The sequence below is a fragment of the Pyrus communis genome, chromosome 6 (genome assembly GCF_963583255.1).
Source record: "Pyrus communis chromosome 6, drPyrComm1.1, whole genome shotgun sequence".
Classification (NCBI taxonomy): Eukaryota; Viridiplantae; Streptophyta; class Magnoliopsida; order Rosales; family Rosaceae; genus Pyrus; species Pyrus communis.
The window spans coordinates 25,387,482-25,401,378 of NC_084808.1; the positions used below are offsets into that span (position 1 = coordinate 25,387,482).

General features: G+C 37.3%; 2 protein-coding genes across 2 annotated transcripts; both read left to right on the top strand.

Moving 5' to 3' along the window:
- The first annotated feature begins 441 nt into the window (after positions 1–441).
- On the top strand, positions 442–3,507 carry LOC137737356 (mitochondrial outer membrane protein porin of 36 kDa). The gene is made up of 6 exons (XM_068476808.1): positions 442–599; positions 711–778; positions 1,705–1,815; positions 2,397–2,483; positions 2,632–2,840; positions 2,956–3,507. The coding sequence occupies exons 1-6, from the start codon at positions 551–553 to the stop codon at positions 3,260–3,262; spliced, it is 831 nt and encodes a 276-aa protein (XP_068332909.1). The 5' UTR covers positions 442–550; the 3' UTR covers positions 3,263–3,507.
- Positions 3,508–4,868: 1,361 nt separating this feature from the next.
- Positions 4,869–11,502, top strand: LOC137736711 (alpha-amylase 3, chloroplastic-like). Its single transcript, XM_068475948.1, has 13 exons — positions 4,869–5,239; positions 5,499–5,629; positions 5,707–5,761; positions 5,837–5,956; positions 6,057–6,177; positions 6,697–7,052; positions 7,454–8,103; positions 8,477–8,666; positions 9,513–9,619; positions 9,976–10,225; positions 10,337–10,459; positions 10,560–10,727; positions 10,851–11,502. The coding sequence occupies exons 1-13, from the start codon at positions 4,967–4,969 to the stop codon at positions 11,007–11,009; spliced, it is 2,703 nt and encodes a 900-aa protein (XP_068332049.1). The 5' UTR covers positions 4,869–4,966; the 3' UTR covers positions 11,010–11,502.
- The last annotated feature ends 2,395 nt before the right edge of the window (positions 11,503–13,897 follow it).

Consider the following 13,897-nt stretch of genomic DNA (forward strand, 5'->3'; position numbering starts at 1 on the left):
GTAAAATCCAAGGAAAGGAAGGAGAAAGACTTTTTGTATATCACAATCATTATTTAATTAACTAGTTTTTCTTAATTATTAATTTATTAAATAATGAACTAAATTTAAAAATTCGATTAATTTAAATAATGTGACTGTACATATTAAATGTCACTTAATATGGTACGAGGGTGTAATACAAAAACATGATACTAGTATTACTCCGTTCTTAATTAGAAATCAAGAAAATATATGTGGAAAAATTTAAAGAAAAGAAACCGGCAACGTGTCACAGAAAGGCACCAAAAAGCCGAATATGCCCGACGCAACCACTCGTACGATTCTCGAGGTCATCAAAGCACCGAACCTCTCCTCCAAATCAACGGCCACAAACCCGTACCTCTACCCAGTACAAGATCCAACGGCCCACGCCTCTCCTCTCAGTCTCGGCAATCACTGTTTGTTGGGTTTCTAGATTATATCCACTTCGCTTCATCGTCTTCTAACTAGAACACAAATCCAGCTCTGATTTCTCTGAAATTTTCCTTCCAAATTTTCTCGAGAAATAATCATGGTGAAGGGCCCAGGACTCTATCTCGATATCGGCAAGAAAGCCAGAGGTCCGTCCTTTTAATTTTTCTCTTCATTTTTTTCTCTGATTTATCGTATTTCCTAATTTTTTAATTTATTTTTCACCCATAAATATTTATTTTTTGCTTTTTTCCGTGCAGATCTTCTTTACAAGGATTACCAGAGCGACCACAAGTTCACCGTCACCACTTACACTTCCACCGGAGTTGTAAGCTTTATATTTTGTTGAAAATTTTCCTGTTTGGTTGCTGAGAAAGTTCATAATTTTTCCTTGATTTAATTTTTCTGTTTAAATCATTCAAATCACACGATCAATACTAGAAGTTTAAGGCCTGCACTTACATTCTACTTAGGGTTAACTAATTTTCGTTCTTTGGGCTAACGAAATGCGAGCTAGTGGACTGGTTGATTGTTTTGTAGCTAAATCATAAATCAACTGTTTGATTGCTATTTGTTCCTGTGGGTTCTTTGGATTTGCAGCACGGTTTTTCACCGGTTTATGTTAAGTTAATCTTGCAATGCCATTGCATTTGTAATTTTGTGTTTTCGGTTGCTTTAGTCGAATTTATGGTCTTTCAGTCCGCTCTTTCGCGCATATGTGCAATAGGCATAATTTTCTTTTGATTGTCAAAAAATATTTTACTCCTCGAGCACGCAAAAGTACATTGTTTGTCGATATGTGTTTGAGTAATGCTATTCATATTATGTTTTTGTACCACATTTTCATACCACCTTATGTTAGATTTGATGTGGACAGTCACATCATTTGAATTAATCAGATTTTTAAATTTAGTTCATTATTTAATAAACTAATATTAAGGAAAACTATTTAATTAAATGATGATTGTGGTATACGAGAAGTTGTTCTCCTTCATTTCCTTGGGTTTTGCAAATTTTTCAAATGATGTGGCTGTCCACATCAGATGCCACCTAAGTTGGTATAGAAATGTGGTATAAAAACATGTTATATAGGCTCAGCCCTTTTGTACAGGCTCTGTTTGTAATTTTCTGCTTGCTATGTAAGATTTACGATATCTGTTTTGTATATATATTGGATCCTACTCCCTGTGATGTTAGCTTTGTTTTATCCTACTTTGTTTTGTTCTGATATTTTGAATCGTTGTACTTCTCAAGGCAATCAGTTCGACTGGAATCAGGAAGGGTGATCTGTATTTGGGGGATGTCAGTACTCAGCTGAAGAACAAGAACATCACAACTGATGTGAAAGTTGACACCAACTCTAACGTAAGTCAACAGAACTAGTCGTATCTCCATTAGCTTTTTTTCCTTCTCATGTAAAGAACTTGAATAGGTCAATGCAGTAGCCGGAAACTTCCTGTCCCGGTACTCACTACTGTTTATCACTTGTTTGTACGAGCTCTACGAAGTTTTATGGTTTTCTTAGCTAGTTTTTACTTTTTTATCTTGGTACTTTGAAGACGTGATCCCGGTGATTTAAAACATGAAACTTGTTTTTGTATAAATCTCAGATGGAAGGTATGTTTAATAGTACATGTTCTTCATTTTTCTTCCCAACTACTAGATAAGACTGTAAGCTCATTTTGTGGTGTTAGTGCAACCATACAGGCTATACTGTTACAAATTCATTGTCTACATTTACTTGGCTGATAATATTGTGTACAGGATTGCATTGGCTTCGCCATCTTGTGTATGGTTCTTGTAATTATGTGCTTATCTTATATCGTGAATTTATTCGAGACAGGGTTACACCTGTAAATGTTAGTATTTTCCTGTTGTTCTCTGGATATGAATTTCATAATATAATACCTCGTTATTGTGACTGATAATTGTATGTTAACGTGCAGGTTATCACGACCATTACTGTTGATGAACCTGCACCTGGTCTCAAGGCAATCTTTAGCTTTATTGCACCTGACCAGAGATCTGGCAAGGTAAGAATCATCGTGTCCATTTTCTGACTTCTTAACATTGTTGCTTCAGTTGTGTTCACTTTTTTGCTCTGTTGATGCATGTCATATCGGGCATGATATGCACACGTATCATTGCTGTATGGTCTGAAATTGGTTATTTTGTAAACAGGTGGAACTCCAATATCAGCATGAGTATGCTGGGATAAGTACCAGCATTGGGTTGACTGCCAATCCGATTGTTAACTTTTCTGGTGTTGTGGGGAACAATCTTCTCTCTCTGGGAACCGATCTTTCTTTCGACACTGCTTCTGGGAACTTTACCAAAGTGAATGCAGGGTTGAATTTCACCCATTCTGACCTCATTGCTTCCCTGTTACTGTGAGTACTTCTTCTTTTGACAATGTTTTGTTGTGTTATTCGAGTCGAGTTGGGCTTATTGCATATGCGTGTTTAGGTTGATGGTGCTTATCTGATATTGTCGGTGGGTATACAGGAACGATAAAGCTGATACTATTACTGCTTCCTACTACCACACTGTAAGCCCACTCACCAACACTGCTGTTGGTGCGGAGCTGGCCCATAGCTTTTCAAGCAATGAAAACAGCCTCACAATCGGCACAGCGCATGCACTTGACCCTCTAACTACAGTGAAGGCTCGGGTGAATAACTACGGCAGGGCAAGCGCTCTCATCCAGCACGAGTGGCGTCCCAAGTCATTCTTCACCATCTCAGGAGAGGTCGATACCAGGGCAATAGAGAAGAGCGCAAAGGTCGGTCTAGCCTTGGCACTCAAGCCCTAGGCGTAGGCAGGTATTCAGTGCAAACGGAGTGTTGATTGTTCTGTCTTTTGCATGGAGGGGGCAGAAGGGTAGGTAGACAGTAGGCGAATTCTCTCTGATGAACTTTGTCCCTTCGCTATGGTGATATTTGATTCCGTCATACGTTGTATAAAATAATTGGCACGAACCATGTCATGTCATTCCTTCTGAATGTCCATCCAACCCAAATCTTAACGGAGGGTATACTGAATGTGGGTTTTTGTCAATCGCCGTATTTTGTTTTAACACATTCCCAAGTTTTATTCCGGTGTTATAGTTGCGAATATAGGGTGAATTCGAACTGATGGTATATTCAAATCGGGTCTTTTGATATGGGTTTAAAGTCATTACAAATTAAACCTATTTCAAAGTCAAAAGTTATTAAAAATTGGATCTATTTCTAAAGGTGGTTTATAAAATTGAACTTATTTCAAATTTTTCCAATTCAAATTTAGGATAGATTACATGTCTTCGTGTTTTTTGAGTTTCCCTCATACCTTTTTTGGGTCATTTCCTTTCGGATCTGGCGATCGGTTCCTTGAAAGTTGTTAACGAAACAAAAAAGCTCGTACACATGGGACCCTGTGGACAAGACAAGAGGGTTCCTGCTCCACGAGACATTCGCAAGAGGGAAAAAAAAAGAGAACATCCAAAAGATGCGTGTTGCGTGAACGTAAACATCTGGAGGAACGTGGAAAATAAATCAAGTGGTCCGATTTAATTTTGAAGAAAATATCCCATGACTTTAATCATCATGTGTCAGATTTTGTTAAAAAATTAAAATGAAAAATCGTTTCTCGTCAACGGCAAAATTATGAGCGTAATCAAATCTCTATTTTCATCTCTCATCATATGTATGGTAAAATTTCTCTTAAATGAAATTTGAAACAATAATTCACTTGATTATATCATTTTTACTACATTTTAACATGAAAATATACTGAGTCTGTTTTTGCTCACCCTCCTAACTCAACACTTATGGTGAGCAAAAACGGACTCAAATCTATTAATCTGATTAAAAGAAAATTACACTCTTATAACTAATTGACTAGTATTCAAAATTGGCATGTTCTTTACTTGAGTTCGAATCCCTTTATTAAAAGTCTTAATTTTTTTTTTTATGCACAAGCGATATTGACAAAAAAAAAATTCAAACTTCAATCTCAATTTTAAAAATGAATACACTTATGTTTCGTTTGGTGTTACTTCCATGAAAATTACATCCTCTTAAAAACACTCTTACCAGAAATGTTTATTAGAAGCTCTTTTCTTTAAAACTCCATGATGCATAAATACTTTTAAATTTTTTTACTGAACGTAATCAAAAGTAATTTAATTGTGATAAAATATTTTTATCATTTTTAAAAACAATCTCAAAACTTTCTCAAAAAAAAAAAAAAAAAAACATTCTCAAACCAGCTGTTAATCACATGAGATTAGACGACGTCATGAGATTAGACCACGTCTTGAAAGCTTTGTCGTTTGAGTCGACATGCTTGAGATTAGACGACGTTGATAATTCGACCAACAAAAAGACAACGTTCAAAATAAATAAATAAATTTGAAATAAAAAGTTAAAATAACAAGAGATCCACCACCTCCCTTCCCTCATTCTTTCACTTATATTCCGTCCATAAATTTCGTTTCTTCGTGTCCTCAGTCTCCTGAGTGGCCGTTGCTCGTACCATGTCGACGGTTAGGATAGAGCCCCTCCTCCACCACTACCGTCGACAGAAACCCAGCCACCGCTCTCCCCCGTCGAAGCACCCATTAAAGCTTAGCTCTTCTTTCACTGCTTTTCCAAAGAAGCTAATAGTCTCCAATGGCCGCAGCTTCTGCAACTTCCAGCCTCCCAGTCTGAGAGTCAGAGCTGCCTCCACCGATACAGCCACCGTCGAGACCTCCGAATTCGCCGACGCCTTCTACAAGGAGACCTTCCCTCTCAAGCGAACTGAAGCGGTCTGTGCTTTCTTTCTGCCATTTGTGAATTTGCTGCTTCCTTTTCTTTTGGGTTGTCGACACTGTTTGAGTTTGTAGCCCCAATTATTGAACTCGAATTAATTTCTCTCGGTGAACAGTGTTTTCAAAGCTGGAAACTTTGAGTGGTGCTCGTTTGTTTCGTTCATTTTTCTTTCTTTTTTCCTCTGTTTTCTCTGCGATCAAACAGAAAGTCGAGTTTTCTTCTGAATTGTCTGATTCAATCTGTTTGAAATTGTAGGTGGAGGGAAAGATCATCGTGAAATTAGACAATGGGAAGGATGCAAAGAATTGGGTGCTGACTGTGGGTTGTAATCTTCCTGGAAAATGGGTTCTTCACTGGGGAGTTAATTATGTGGATGACGTCGGCAGGTAAAGCTTCAGACTTTAATGGTAGATTGCGGTCTCTCTCTCTCTCTCTCTCTCAAATGTATGTTTGCATTGTGCAGTGAATGGGATCAGCCTCCTAGTGAAATGAGACCAGCTGGTTCAGTATCCATCAAGGTATGTATTTGGGTTCTTCAGTTTGATTGCAGAGCTGTTGGTTGGCATAAGTTTGATACAGATGTGGATTTTCAGGACTATGCAATAGAGACACCCTTGAAGGAATCGTTGTCGCCCGTGGGAGGCGATACATCTCACGAAGTGAAGATTGATGTTACATCCAGCGCAATCGCAGCGATAAATTTTGTTCTCAAGGTTGTGATTTCCAACTATTAAGCCCTTTATGTTATATATGCTGGCTATTATGTTATTCATCTTTAGTTTCTGTTCTTGTTGGGGGCTTTTGGTGTTGCAGGATGGAGAAACCGGTGCCTGGTATCAGCATAGAGGGAGAGACTTTAAAGTGCCTTTCGTGGGCTACTCGCAAGACGATGACAATGTAGTTGGAGCAACAAAGGCATTGGGCGCGTGGCCAGGTTGTCAAAGCCACTCTGTTCTCTGGTTTGCTTGATTTATTTTGTTTGTGATACTGTTGAATCTTTTCCACTTTACTGCTATTTTCATTCAGAACCAATTTGTGATTAAGAAATGGTGTAACGAAAGCCTCAAAGGAGTGACGACTGTCCTAATTCCGCTTAAGAGTGAAACTCCGTTGTTTCTATACATCTTTAAAAATGATTCCTTTTCTGTTTATCCTTAGATGCAGTTAAATGCTGAATCGGAAAACAGGTGTTGTTTAGTAGCATGAATTATTCCCTTTCTTTTACCTTTCCGAGTTTTTATGGTGTGAGTCTATATTCATATGTAACCAATGTTGACAGGTGAGGTAAGTGTCTGTCTCGCAGTCGTGGCTAAATTGTATTGCCCACACAGACCCACTCCTCTCGGCTGTGGAGGTGGTGGGTTATGGGTGGTTAGTTTTGTAGTTTCAATTTATTTCCACAGTTTGTCCAACTTGAACCGAGTGAAAATTGATAGTCTCTTTTTTATTCTAGGAACTTTGGGAAAACTATCCAATGTGTTTGTCAAAGCAGAATCATCAATTTCCCAAGATCAAGATAGCAGCAGTGAATCCAGAGACCCTCAACAGAAAACTATGCGTCTAGAAGGATTCTATGAAGAACTGCCAATTGCAAAAGAAATTGCTGTTAACAATTCAGTAACTGTTTCCATTAGGAAGTGCCCTGAGACTACTAAGAATCTTCTATGCTTGGAAACAGATTTACCTGATCATGCTGTTGTTCACTGGGGAGTTTGCAGAGATGATACTAAAAGATGGGAAATTCCAGCTGCCCCACATCCACCAGAAACAGTAGTTTTCAAGGACAAGGCTTTGCGGACTCGATTACAGGTTTCTATGATCTTTTCTGTTTCTTTTCTATTCCTTTTCCTCTCTTGTTCGGTTTAAATTTATTTATAGATTTTAATTGACCATTCTTTCTTGTGGTATAAACACCGGATGTTTGTGGATGTTGTATTTCTAGTTATGGGATCGCTGTTAAATTTTCTGTGTGAATTTTCGTGGAAAGGAATAATTTCTAGAAGGAGGGTTTTTTTAGAAATTTCTGAGTGCATACATACTTGGTGTACATGATGTACATGATAGAGAAGTGGTGAGTGCATATAAGTTCCGGCTATATGCATCCTCATGCTCGCATTAATTTGTATACAATATGCCATCGTAAATCTTAGCAAGTTTATTAGCTATGTTCTTGATCAATATTGTTGTTCTCATGGACATCTTGTGTGCAGAAAAAAGAGGATGGAAATGGATGTTTTGGACTGTTTACTTTGGAAGAAGGACTCGCAGGATTTCTTTTTGTTTTCAAATTAAATGAAACTATGTGGTTGAATTGTGTGGGAAATGACTTCTACATCCCCCTTTTAGGCTCAGATAACTCAATTTCTGTACAAAGAGAGGTTCAGTCTGAAGATGCTCAGGTACCTGACAGAAGTACAGAAACTAATTTTACTGCGTATACCGATGGTATAATCAATGAAATAAGGAACTTGGTGAGTGACGTTTCCTCTGAGAAGAGTCAAAGGAAAAGATCCAAAGAAGCACAAGAAACCATTCTTCAAGAAATAGAAAAATTGGCTGCTGAAGCGTATAGTATCTTCAGAACTACTGTTCCAACTTTACCGGAGGAAATCATTGCAGAAACTGAAGAGGTGAAAGTCGCCCCTGCCAAAATATGCTCGGGGACAGGAACAGGTTTTGAAATATTGTGCCAAGGTTTTAACTGGGAATCTAGTAAATCTGGAAGATGGTACATGGAACTCAAAAGTAAAGCTGCAGAATTATCTTCACTAGGTTTCACCGTGATTTGGTTCCCACCTCCTACAGATTCTGTGTCGCCTGAAGGGTACATGCCGAGGGATTTATACAATATGAACTCCAGGTACCATATGTTACTCATAATACTTTTGTCACGGTATTCACTGTTCATTCCACCTTTCACATCGATAACTATTGTCACTTGTCTTCTCATATATACACATACCAAACAACTATTTTCTTTTGTAAATTTTTTGAATAAACAAAAAGTAGTTCGGCATGCCTCTTCTTGCCGGGTTTATCACCATACCAGTTATGTGGTGAGTCTTAAAGGCGAATTCTTTATCGTTATTGTAGTAAAATTTCTTTATTTGGTGCAGCGAGTTAACTTTTTTTTTTCAGTCTTGATACTGAACTGTCATTTAAGAGATGCTAGTTAGTACCACTATGGGAAGGATAATGTAAAAGTAGTGATTGCTCTTGTTCACACTTCTCAGATACGGAAATATGGACGAACTGAAGGAGGCTGTGAAGACATTCCATGATGCCGGTATAAAAGTTCTTGGAGATGCTGTTCTGAATCACCGTTGTGCAGAATATCAGAATCAAAATGGTGTTTGGAATATATTTGGTGGTCGTTTAAATTGGGATGAACGTGCAGTTGTTGCAGATGATCCACATTTTCAGGTATACAACTTTTCAGTGCTTGTCTGAATTTCACTTCTAGATATTGTTCATTAGTATCACATGTGCACTCGCGTACATGTGATACTGTAGTTTATGAACTTGTTAGAATGTGATACAGCAGTTTATTTTACGTCCTCACATATGCCCATGGGATGCTGTAGTTCATTACGTTATAATGTGACAAACTTCCAAAGACATCTAAACTTCGTTTCTGGAATGTCCATGCTGCCCAGTGTTGCAACCCCAAACATGGTGCCCAGTGCTGCACAACCCCGTACCATATACATAGCGCATGCACAGTCCAAATCAACCAAATGGTGACCAAAATTAGTATTTGGCTTCAAACAACATAATAATAACGGACTCTTTAGCGAAGCATGTTACCTGTTCTTTAGATAATCTTCTTGAGCGTCTTTTTTCACATGTGTGTAGTTAAAAAATTCAATTGCCTAGGTCTGTTAATAGATTTGATTATTTTGGAAAGTACTCTACTTATGTTACTTGAAGACAAACAGAACAAATGTGATATGTGGTGATGTAGGACAGAGTAGGGCAGCGGAAATTTAATAGCTTAGCGGAAGCGAAAACAATAGATTAAAACAACAATGAAGGATAACTGGAAATCACTCTAGGGACATCACACCCGTTCTTGGCCTCTCACCAAGAATTTTGGCATCACACCAGTATAATCCCATCGCAGGATAAGAATTCCAATCTCTGGAAAACCAAACTTTTCTGTTCATCGACTCTTCATTGCTGAAGTTTGCTTAGTGCATTTTTTATGGGAAAACTGTATTTTGTAGCTATACTTTAGATTTGTGAAAACATCTTCTTTCGGTTATACAGGGTAGGGGCAACAAAAGTAGTGGAGATAGTTTTCATGCTGCCCCAAACATTGATCATTCACAAGATTTTGTGAGGAAGGATATCAGAGAATGGTTATGCTGGCTAAGGTTAATTTCTAAGATGTTCTGATTTTTTACAAGTTCTTCAAATTTGTCTCACTCAATAAAAACAAAGATTGTACGTAAAAGAGCAAAGCACGTACTATATCCTAAACTTGAGTTATTTTGCACTGGAAATTATAGAGATTATAGATTTTCTGGGATTTCAAAATATATTGTGATGAGGTTGTGTTCATGCATTTCTTATGCACATTCTGACGTAGAATTTCGGTTTGTGGACGTGCCTTACAAGATTCATGGACATGTTATATGTTATCCAATTGAAGTGCATTTCCCTTTTGCTGCATATTTTATTGAAAGTTTACTATATTACTTTGATATAAATGTATGAGTGATTGTCACAGGGACGATATTGGGTATGACGGATGGAGGCTTGATTTCGTTAGGGGATTTTGGGGTGGCTACGTCAAGGACTACATGGATGCCAGTGAGCCCTACTTTGCCGTAGGCGAGTATTGGGATTCCCTAAGTTATACATACGGGGAAATGGATCACAATCAAGATGCACACAGGCAGAGAATTGTTGATTGGATCAACGCTACTAATGGAACTTGTGGTGCATTCGATGTCACAACAAAAGGGATTCTCCATGCAGTAAGTGTGCATCTTTGTAATTTAAAACTCAACTGTTATAACTTTTGTGACTTTGCTTTTGATGTTTGTATGGCGGATGATACTTTTATTCACATGGAACTACTTATACAGGCACTGGAAAGATGCGAGTATTGGCGATTGTCAGATGAGAAGGGTAAGCCTCCAGGTGTTCTTGGATGGTGGCCATCTCGTGCTGTCACTTTCATAGAGAATCATGATACTGGTTCTACTCAGGTCTGAATTTTTTTGATCTTGAATTCTGTCATTTTATAAACAAGCATAGTAATATTTAGAAGTATCGAGATACAAATTCTTTTATTCTTCCCTTTTGAAGGGTCATTGGAGGTTTCCAAATGGAAAAGAAATGCAAGGATATGCATACATTTTGACTCATCCGGGAACACCTACAGTTTTCTATGACCACATTTTCTCTCACTACCAATCTGAAATTGCTGCTCTGATCTCTCTCAGAAACCGGAACAAGCTCAACTGTCGAAGTAGAGTAAGTTTCGCTAATCAAGTCGGTCTCATTTACAAGGAAATATAAGTTGAAATAGATTTCTGTTTTCGTTCTTCTGTGGAACGTATCACCGAAGCTTGAATTTCATTTCACTTTTCACTGTAGGTTAAAATCACCGAGGCAAAAAGAGACGTCTATGCGGCCATCATTGATGAAAAGGTCGCCATCAAAATCGGACCAGGTCATTACGAACCTGCTAGTGGACCTCAAAATTGGAATAAAAGCCTTGAGGGAAGAGACTACAAGGTCTGGGAAGCGTCATAAATTTTTTCTGCACCGGTATATATGTAACTTCGAGTGTATAAGTTGAGTAGGATGATTCAATAAGGAAGTTCCCATGTTTACATTGTAAGCAAATCAAAGGATGCCAATATAGAGTAATATGTACTTCTCTCTAGAGTCTGGCTGACAACCTTGAATTGAAGTTGTTTCGGCAGACATTTCCCGAATTTAAGGGACTGTAGACGCTCAGCTGAGGATGAGACGGGCCGGCCTGCTTCAGCAGTACAGAATCGCGGCCAGTCGGCTGAGTGTAGAAATGGTGAGGATGGTATTGGTGCATGCCTGTGACTCGTGGTCCATGAACGTTGCGTGAGTTTGCTATCTGAACTTTTATTCTGTCTCGCATTGCTCCAGTCCGTCGACTTTATGCATGGACTCGTTAATTTTTTAGTATTGTTCCTGAAACGGGATGTTCGATGTATCGTTAATATGTGATCCATATATTATATATGAAACTGTTATTGACACACAAAAATTTTCACCTGTTGTGAAGTGACTACACACACAAGACAAACATATTCATATAACACAACAAATAATTAACTGATTTGTGCTTGAAAATAAAAAGTAATAAATAAGTGACTTGAGCCGAAGTTGATGATCATGAGATATATGCATCCAGTCCAATCTCAAGTTATAATAATAAATCAACAATTAAATGTCATGCTTGTTTAATTTACATATCAATCCATTCTGTTCTTTTTTTGCAACATGTAGTCAATTAGTAAATTAAAATCAAGTTACAGAAACCCCAAATCTGTTTATTTAAGCATTTATTGGTTGAAAGATTGAGTGTATACATGTGTTCCCATGGACAACCAACCTCTATTAATGATTAACGAATTTTTAATATTCAAACATTATAATTGAAACCATTCGTTCTTTTTATCATTATCTAAAGATCATATTGCAAAATTTCATTCAAGTTAGAGATCATTTAGTCATCCATACATGTCAAACCAATCAACGGTTTTGATGAACCATCCATTTGTTTTATGCATATAAATGACTAAAAAAATCTCCAAAACGAATAATTTTTTGCATATATGATCTTTAGAAAATAATAAGAGAATGAATGATTTCAATTATGATATCCAAATGGTGAGGAATCGTAAGTTGAGAGATAAGTAGGTTCACAAAATTATCCTTTTTTGACATGAATGACGGATTTGAATGTCAGTATTCTTTCTAATATTGAGAAAAGAAATACTATTATACTTTATGACTCCGTAGAACATTGTTCTAATCAAAACATCAGTTATCAGCATCATCATTAAGTTTAGGGTTTTTATCACAAATGATTCCTGAAATTGACTCTCACCATCAAGATGGTCCTTGAAATTAAAAATCAATCAATGTAGTCCCTAAAAATAGGTGTCGCAAATCATGTGATTTGTCTGTCACAATTTTGTTAAAAATTCCGTTATGTGCAGATGTGGCACATAAATAGGCCCCATAAGATTTATGGGTTTTCATCACAAATGGTCCCTTAAATTGATCCACACTATCAAGATTTATGGGTTTTCATCACAATTTTGTTATGTGCTGATGTGAGTTTAATAATTAATTAAAAAAGTTGTCTAAATATCTTTTTGCACAATGGAATTTTTTTTTTCTTTTCTTATAGTAAGACACTAAGACATACTTCGAAGAGAGATCATTTTCATAAATTCTCAAGGGCACAAGGCTTAACCAAAGTCTAAGAGGGGGTGTGAAAATATTTTTCAACCAACAATAGATGCACCTCGGTTATAACCTCAGGCCTCGTTTAGCAGTTCAGACTGTATTGACTATTTTAGTCGGATAGGATAAATAGTTATCGGATAGTAATAACTAAATAATCGGATGTTTGGTGTAATATCAAACTAATGACTCTATTATTATATTGTGTTTGTCACTCTACCGGATAAGAGGACTTGCGATTATTATTATTTGTAAGATAAAAACTAATGATTAATGGAAAAGAAAGATGAAAATTTAACTTCAAGTCTAATTTAAAATTTTAATTATTTTGATTTTTATAGAAACCAATCAAATGGTGGTTCCTAATAAGCTGGTAAAATTAACACGCCTCGAGGATTTTGTGTAAAAAAGCGGCTTCTCAACATGTTCTAATTAACAAAAAAGGGACGACAACGTCTGGTTCCTTGGTGCTCAACAACCCAGATGAAAACCAGGAATAAAAAGGGACGGCAACTGAGTTTCCGAGAAATTCTCCAACTTGGCTCTTCCAATTGAGTTCAGCAACCCATATGAAACCCAGGAAAAGAAAAGAGACGGGCATGCGTTGTCGGAGAAATTGGTCAAAGGAGTGCAACCCAGATGAAACGAAGGAAAACTCAGTTCTTGAATCCAACCAAAACTTAAAACCCAATTCTTGAAATCTTGAAAAGGAGAATAAAACCGATCGAAATCGTTGAAAATCTTGAACACAAAGTAGATCTGATTATTGCTACCATCACAATAGATACTGAGGAAATCATCATCGCCGGCGGGAATGAGAATGCAAAAAGGATTATGGAGGTTGAGGGAAATCGAAATGATTGTTGAAGCGGGAGGAAATTTGCGAAACCTCGGTTATATTAGTCAGAGTACTAAATAGGTAGGGCGTGAGTTGCACTAAATAGGTAGGGTCAGATAAATTAGTCGGAGTACTATTAATACATAATTGCACTAAACAACCGGCTCCGTATTATTAATCCTATCTAGTCCCTTATACGAGTTGTCAAATGAGGTCTCATTATCTTAAGGCAGACCTCGTCGTTCTTTGCATCACCAAACCATAGGGAAGCACCAAATAAGCTCCCCAAGATTAAGGTTGTGAGAATGATAATCGCCTAAATGTTAACGGTGATGTCACAGAAGTTGTT